Below are 8900 nucleotides of genomic sequence, written 5' to 3'. Positions count from 1 at the left end.
GGTGTAACTTTGTCCACGGCCACTGCCAGCCACTATCTCTCCTAGTGCCTCTTGGGACTGCACCTCTGCCAAAGGAGGTTGTGTGTCGATGATGCCTTCTTGGGTGTGCGGCACAACGTCATCCCAAGGGATGCCATCGTCGTCACCACGAAGGAAGTAGGCTTACTCCATAGAGTCCCTACACACTAGCAAATAAGCACTGAAATACAACAAGTATTGATTAACTTGAACATGCTTTCCTTCCTATGAATAAGAAAGGCTTCCACCAAATGTCATATCCAACATTCTTGAAAAAACATAGACAGTTCACACTTTTTCATAACATAAACAAGAGACACTCGATAACTTAAATCACATTATGCCAAACATCATAACGGGAGTACCAGAGGTCACGACTAACAACTAGAGGTTAACCGTAAACATATAGGGACCGGCCACCTTGACTCGATAAATCTCGAACAACTAAGTATTAACCCTACCCGACTACAACCTCCATGAAAGATCTGATTCAATGGATATGCCATCATCCGAATCAGCACACAATAGGGTATCCGAGCTCCAGTCAGCAGGAAGGATGTCATCGTCGTCAATGTCCTTTGATCCCGACGCTTCCTCATCCACTGCCACGCTTCTATTATCGGTGTCACCAACATGGTTGGGCACGCCACCGCTGCTCAAAGCATCTTCAACTTGGAACACGAGCTGCTCCAACTCCACCGCAATGGTGTCGACCTCCAAAAGCGCTCTGTTGAATTCCACGGCAGCAGGGATGTTGTCCATACTCAAGTTGTCGTTGGCAACCTTCTTCAACGCCGTAGCCGCCTCCTACACATGGTCCTGAATCATCGACACAAGAGCACCAAGTGCTGCGGCATCCACCTACAAGCACGGAAAAAGCGCTTCGGTGACCTCAAACTATGCCAATGAACATATATACTAAAACTAGGTGTTGACAAGTATATGCACGATCATAGTTTTCAAAATCAGGGGTAATGAAGTCTACCAATATGGCAACAACTACAGATAGTGAAGCAAATATCAACTTCAAACATGAGCAAATATTTTTGAACATGAGAAATATATTTCTAATTACCTAATAGTCAGTTCATACTCCAGAATGCATAAGCTACAAATTCAGACAGTGAAGGCAATGCAAGAGAGAAAATTTGCTTAATTTCTGAACAACACCTAGCGCGTAGGAGCTTCATGCATTCTCTATGAACTTTGAATAGTCTGAAATTAATTAGAAGCTATGAATGATATTGTGTTCTTCTAGATTGCAGATTGCCATGACACTAGGCACATCAATTTGCATACTAGGCTTTTCATATTTGAGCAACAACCAAGGTACAAAAGTACGTAGTAGGGCCTGAGATCACGATACAAATCTCAACAAAATAATATTTGCTCCACACAAGAGGAGACAACTATACACAAGCATACACGAGCTTTAAACTAGATAATCATTTTAAGCAAGATTCATGCTTCTTGCTGAAGGCAAGGCAATGTGAGTAGAAAAATTGGCAAAGAAGGTACATAGCAAAGATTCCAAGCAACAAGAATCTTTGAACCTCCAATGGTCAAACAATTATCTCCATTTTCACCCAAACCCTGTCTAATTCACAAGAGGGTATCAAGCAATTGATCGATGCAATTGATCCACGCCAATAACCGGGCTGCAAACAATACTCTCCACTTTCACTCTTCAATGTCTACTTCATAGGAGGGGATCAATTGCTTCGACTATTGCAGAACGATGCCATCTCCTACTAAACCACGCATCACAGCTATCCATTCCTCAAATAAATTCGCCCAGCTATGCATATACAACGGGAATAGCAACATACGAAATCAGCAAAACCCCAGGAAGGAGGAGAAGTGGAGTGAGGCAAGACAAAGAATAATAAGAAGAAGAAGCACCCCCGATTCACTGAGGGCGAAGGAGACAGAAGAATAGCTCCTCCCCCTGCCTCTCTCTCTCTCCCATCTTCCCTCCGGCGGCGACCAACCAGAGATCTGGCCGGCCACCCTGCAAACAAATCGATATGTGAACCCAGAACTTACCAGAGGCTTGGCGACGACCACGAACCTGCTACTGCGGCCGAGCACACCGACAGGGGGGAACCTAGGAGCGCAGCCACCGGATCTGCGGCGGTCCAGTCGTCAGTCGCGGGGGACGATGCGTCGTCTGCCCAGTCGCCGGATGCTGCTCGCTTCCGCTGGCCACCAAGGTCGCCTGCCTCGTCTCTGCACGCGCCCATCAGCTCCCCTTCCGCCAGTCCGCGGGAGCCACAATCCGTTTGGCAGACCCGTCACGAACAGGGAAGCGGACACCACATCCCTCCGCAAAAATGCCGTCGCCAGACCCCTTCCTGCAACCCTGTTCAACTCGATACGAACTCCGCTGGAGACCGCATCTGGCCTCACGCCAAGCGGCATCCAACATGGATGCGGGTCGTGGGCCAGATACGATCTCTGCTAGAGTTACCCTAACCATTTTGTCAAAACAAAACCTCTCAAGTTTAAACACTGGCATAGTTTCAGAAAGGTGCCTGAGCTTCAGCATAATTTCAAACCAGAGATTCAGTAGTAAACCTGTCGTACCACGAATTTGTCCTAGCAACTTGTACTTTAAGCAATCCAAGAACTAGAGGGGTCTAATTGTAAATAAAAATCGAGAGAGGAGAGAAAGAGAGGGGGAGGGAGAAGCACACGAAGTTATTGCGCAGCTCTGCCTCTCACGCCTTTTATTTAAGAGCCCCCCTCGGTTTGGAATTCTTTTCCCAGTTCCGAATTCTGCTGCTCGTCGGGTTTCCTGTGATCCTCTCCTCGCTCCATCTTCGCCGGGATCCTGCTAATCTCTACTCGCGCCGTTTCTTTCGGCTTTGGAAGCGGAGGAGCAGAAGAGAATTCCGGAGTTTATCCAAGCAGAGGTGAGTTCTTGATCCTTCTCTCCGTTCATCCCCTCGTTTCTTTGCCCTATTTTCGTGGCGCTTTTCTTGATTTGTGTGTGATTGTCTCTGTACTGTATGCGCGAGTTCCTGGCGTTCATGATTCGGAGGAGCCTTTTTTTCCGTCTCATCTCGTCACGCCCTGTTCCTTTTTGCCATGCTTTCTGAACTCTTAGAGATTGAAAAAAAAAACATACTGATGTGAGAACCAGTACAGGCGAGGGAGAGTTTCATGTTTTTTTCACCTGAAAAAACCAGTGTGATTTGCTGCAAGATTAGCTTCTCCTGCGAAATTTCTCCAAGCAACAGCGGTCAAGCTCTTCCCTGCCTGCCTGCACCTGTAGTTACTGCAGTGGGGGGCCCTACCCAGCGACAGACAACATCTGAAGCATGCAGTTAATCCCATTGTAGCTTCTTTGGCCGTGCCAGTCAGTGGAATTGGCGCGCAACTTCTTTTCTGCTCGAATTGTGTGATGTGTTCGTCGCACTTCTACGTCAGCTTTCGTGCCGATGCATGTAGTGTTTTGCCGTACGTTTGAGGCAGGAGGTACTCCGTTGATGTGGTCTGGGTTACCAAGAACTAAATCCCCGAAGTTTTAGGTCATGGACTGTACTGTCTTGGTGATAATGATATAGTAGTCATTTAGTATGTCGACCTATCAGTTAGGGGAAAGTATATGTTTAATATTTTGTAGGTACGAATAGGTCTGGAATTCTCAATCTTTATGGCTATATTGTACTTCTCATTCGGTGGAGTGTATGGGCTATGGCTACACTTGTTCTGGTGCCTACTCTGTAGTTTGTTTGGCGTGCTGCCTTGTGTTGGTGTGTCAGTTTGTCCTAGATCATGCAAAGATTGTGAGGTGCGTGGGCTAACCAGGACTTACAACTCTGTTAAGGACATGTAGTTTACAGAAAGTGCGCATTTCTTTCACCAACACCAAAAAGGCATCTTCCCTTCCCAGCGACCGATCCGGAGTACGTAAAAATGATTAACTAATGCACAGTAATGTAGCACAAGACACATTTCACTGTACAAACAGTGTTTTTCTGTCTTAAACCTGGCTTAATGCAGAGGATTTGGGTCCCCTAGCGACTTATAGATGGAACCTAAATCTGCAAACGTTGCTTCTAGTTCTCCTTGAAGCTAGGTAGCTGATGCTACTTTCAGTTGCATCTTTTACCTATTTATGATGCTTCTACCGGTGTTCAAATATGTTAGTTGTAACTGAAACAAACTGCAATGCGCTCGTGCACAGGCTGAGTGAGGCTTTGATGGAGTTTAGGACGGATTTTGCTATATAATTATCTCTGTTTACTCAACTGTTTTGTGTGTCTGGAGTAGTCAAGTCCAATTTGGAAGTTGAAATATCCACCAGATGAAGAAAATAAGCTAGCGGTTCCTAGTTACCATCATATGTCGATACTGAAAACCCAGTTTTATTAAATCCACAGGTATAACATATTTACAGCATGCTTTCGACAGAACATATTTACAGCATTGAGAAAAATCATAAGAAATATGCTAGATGCGCAACTCTATCTGAAGTTAATGAAATTTTCGTTTCTTCTTCAACTTGTGGGCGCTGAAGGTGATGTTCCAATCTTAGTCTCAAAAGGTGACATCATGTATTTGGGTTGCGATCAGTCTCAGTTGTTGTTGCACCCTACCTGTCCTGTCCAAATTGACTCTGCTTTCCAATAATCCGAAAGCTATTCGCCTTGTTCATGTCAAGTGGGAAGGCTGTTATTCTTATTGTGGAATTTTATGCCTTGACTTGGCCCTACGATGATATTAGCAAGACTACCACCGGCCTCTTTGTTCAAGCCATAGAACTGTCTATGTCAGGGTCATCATGAATTTAGGCCGATGTAGTTGGAGTTGCAACAAGAATTTTTAATGCTTGTACCTGATCAAAGGGATGTGGCAACCATATTGAAAAGAACCAAAACTGCAAAAGATCTTCATTAAGCTGAATTTGCACTTTGTTCGGTATGGATTGCCCAACTGATCTTTATCATTAATTTGTCATTAGTTGGTCATTGATTATATGTCAAATCATAGAAAAAGCATGATTGTACTGATGCGACATTAGCATGACATTTGTTGACAATAAATATGTCAATGTCGAATTGTTACCTTCTGAAAGTCTTAGTGTTGTACTCATGCAAAGATGATGAAGAATTCCACACTGACAATATTCTCATGAACTTGTTTGCAGGACAACTACATTTGATGGCTCTGTGAAATCAGATAAAATAACTAGATGGTAAAATGATAACGAGTTTTTGGCACAGAAAATGGTAGAAGACAGAAATCCATCACAAGATACGGTACAGATAAGTGGGCATATCGTACTTCAGAATGTTTCTTATGACAAGGATGTCGTGGAAATAAAATTGCCAGATACTGTTGATTCTGTTAATAATGGCGGTAATTTTGTCAAGGATGTCTGTGTCGATGAAGGGGCACTACTTTATCGGAATATTTCAGAAGAAAAACTAGTAGATAAAAGGTCATCTCCAAATTTCAGTTATCAAATGATCGGTGCAAACAGTGACATAAGATATGGGAAGAAAGATGATCCTAGAAAATCTATACACGAACTAAAACCAGAAGCGGTTGTACCAGTTGACGTTGCTCCTGACTGTAACAACGAGAAGCAATACTCTTCTGGCAAAGAGTATGATCTTGAAGGCATGATTACTGCTGGTTACATTGCAGGAGATCCCAGTGATAAGAAAATTAGTTTGCAAGAGTTACTTCGCCTTGAAAGTGCAGAAGAATCCCGGCAGGCAGCCACAATAAACTCTGAGAGCAGTGAAAAACATAAGCGCCCTCTTTATGAAGAAGCAGTTGGACAGGTATACCACTAGTCTACCGTTAATGACTTCAAACTGTTCGTCTCTTTACCACTGCCATCATGCCATAGATATATCTTCATTTTTTCCCTCATGATGTTAAATTATGTTGCATTAGTTCTAGAATGAGAAACAGGGTTTTGTTATCCTTACAGGCTTCCACAAATGACCGTCATGAAGTTCAAGCTATTGCGCCCAAAACCAGTGAGCATGTCAGTAGTGGTGTATCAAGTAAGGACAATACCAGCGGTTGCTCGGCAATGATGGCTGAAGACCATGACGCAGCTGCAGCATTAGATGTGAGAGAGCCAAACAAAATTGATCGCTACAACCCTTTCGTTGATCATAGGTCACTAGAGGATACATCGGAACCTGAGTGCTCTATACCAGCAATCACAGATCCTGCTTCCACTGAACCCATCTGCACCGTTGACAATACTGATAGCTTTAGCGATGTGGCAAGTGGCTCCGCAGGATTAAATGAAGTGAAAATAGCTGAATCCGGGGTGGATGCTGTGAGTTCAAGTAGTTCAGACATTCAATCTGAAAAGAGCGATGATCACCGTGAAAGTCTTGCTAGCACGTCAATCACTGGGCCAGTGGAGGAAACTGCAGTTGCTACATCTTCATCACCTAAAGATGTCGAGCCTAGTGATGCAAACGGCGAGAATGAAGAAAAATGTGCCAGTGATGGTGTCACTGATGTGCATGCTTCCAATCAGATAGACGAAGAGAACTGTATCGACACAGACGATGCAATCAGTAAGAGCTCTGCCCTTACCTGGGCAGTGGTTGAACAAACTGCACCTGAAAGTTCAAATTCAGCAGCTCGCATTGGCAGTGGCAATCCCTATGAACCGAACTTCTTTGGTCCCAGTATCATGTCAGCGCCGGCTTCGATCTCCGGTCATATAGCGTATTCTGGCAACACCTCTCTCCGGTCAGATAGCAGCACAACTAGCACCCGGTCCTTCGCATTTCCAGTGTAAGTCTACATACTTTCCACTTTGTCAGATTGCAAACCATCTTTATTTATGAATAAGATTATATACTACTTATACTTGGTTCTGAAAAAATCGTATAGACACTTTTCTTCCGAATTTCTTTTTTTACAGAAATGAGCCACAGAATTATTGCTGTAAAAAAGTATTATGTGATTTATTACTTGGCATTTCCATCAAAGCTGACGGATTATAGAAAATGTCTTGTTGCGGTTAACGAACAGGTTGCAGAGGGAATGGATCAGCAGCCCGGCGAGGATGCCGAAGGCTGACCGCAGGCGCGCCAGGCCGCGCCGTGGCTTGAGGAAAGGACTCATCTGCTGTAGATTCTGAGTGTGGTCGCGCTCGCGTCTCTTCTCCTGCGGAATTCAGCTCCTTACATGGTGTGCACGAGAAAAGAAAAAACCTTGGGGGCCTGTTTGGATTGATGGTATTTCCTTGGAAAGTTTGGGATCGAAGTACAAATTCGAGCTAAATACTGTGTATTCCAACGAAATACCACTCATCCAAACACCCCAGCCTCGGCTTTTTTTCTTCTTCTTCTTCTTACAAGTCTCATTTGCACGCCATATATACCCTGCTTCTTTATTGATCCTGGAGCAGGGTAATGCATGGCTTGTCGGATTTGGCCGTGGTTTTGTGATAGTTTGTATGGTGAGTGAGGAGAGAAAAGGAATGGTATATAGGTGCAGCGTAGAGAGATGGTGCTTGGTAGAGAGATGATTTAGATGTACATCCTTCATCCTTGCTGAGTTAATTTGTTCTGCTGGTCTTTGTTGGTCTGAGCTATATACGTCACACCGTGCTATATACGTCATTCAGATTTCAGAGCGAGTGATGTGATTGTGATGGCTGAACGGATGGATCGACTTCCGATGTTGATCCGGCCGTCCGTGCGGCATCCTACGGGAACGCCGTGACAGTGACGTGTTGTTCCCCCAAGGAAATCGTCACGGTGTACGAACCCTACAGTACTGCGAATACTACCAAATCGCCGTCGGGGCATTATCCCATGATACATAATCTTTGGTTTCGACTGAATATGGGCTTCCGGACGAAGTAAAACGGTGGTGCGGGGCTGGGGGCAAATCAATTGACGTTTTTCAGAGAGCAGTTGCGTGTGCTATGATATGTAATTTAGTTTGTTTTAGTGTTTCTCGTTTCGAGTTGTTTTTACTTTTGTAAGATACTTCTGTGGTTATATGTTGAGATTTTGGTCTGATATAAGTCATTGTGTAATTTAATGTGTAACTCTCCTACGTATTTAAATATATATATATATATATATATATATATATATATATATATATATATAGGCTTTCGATGCACAATATTTTTAGAGTTTTTAAGATAAAATTATGGTATTTGCAAATACTACGATCTCGGGTACTTTTGACTGTTTGGCTACAACAAATTTTGTTGGTTTGGAAATTGGTATCCTCAAAACTATAGTGTTTTTTTTAAAAGATGGTAAGAGTATTGCCGATTTTTTTTTTAAAAAATATTAGTTCTGTTTATAAGGAAAATCGGATCCGAAAAACATACAACCGTATGGTTTTTTATACTGTTTTTGGCAGTTGTAAAAATCCATTCCAACTAAATATTTCTCAAAACCGTGATTTTCTCCTTGGGTTTTTGGGAACTGTTACAGCATTCCTAAATCTTGGTACGGACCTTGAAACCAAAGGGTTTGGACAGAAACAGAACAGGGAATGCTGGAGCATGCATCTGCGAGTCGGGAAAGAGAATGAGAGAGAAGTTGATCTGAGCAAAGGAGCCATAGTGATCATGTGGGCTGTGCTCTATGTGGTGCATGGGTTGGCTCATTAACCCCTTACCAACTCTTTTTTATTATTATTATTTTGCTTTCTTTTTCTCCCCTGAAGGTTGCCTTGCAGATCCCTCATCCCTTATGGCTTAATTGGTGGTATTTTTTAGATAATGGGCTTAATTGGTGATGTGGCGCCATGAAACTTTACATGTTATTGGACGTGTGGGATCATGAATGTTATTGGACGCAAGTTAACTTGGTTTAGTGCAGCCATAAGGGGCGAAGCTAGAACATAAATTATGGTGGTACCAAATA

The 8900-nt window shown here is 43.4% G+C and overlaps 1 protein-coding gene across 1 annotated transcript; it reads left to right on the top strand.

Moving 5' to 3' along the window:
• Nucleotides 1-5225: 5225 nt before the first annotated feature.
• Nucleotides 5226-7640, top strand: LOC133919176 (uncharacterized; the record flags this gene model as incomplete). Its single annotated transcript, XM_062363478.1, has 3 exons — nucleotides 5226-5816; nucleotides 5969-6798; nucleotides 7039-7640. Coding segments are annotated over 3 exons (1530 nt in total), but the record flags the coding sequence as incomplete, so codon positions are not given.
• Nucleotides 7641-8900: the final 1260 nt, after the last annotated feature.

This window comes from Phragmites australis, chromosome 5 (genome assembly GCF_958298935.1).
Source record: "Phragmites australis chromosome 5, lpPhrAust1.1, whole genome shotgun sequence".
NCBI lineage: Eukaryota > Viridiplantae > Streptophyta > Magnoliopsida > Poales > Poaceae > Phragmites > Phragmites australis.
This window is presented reverse-complemented; position numbering and strand designations above follow the sequence as displayed.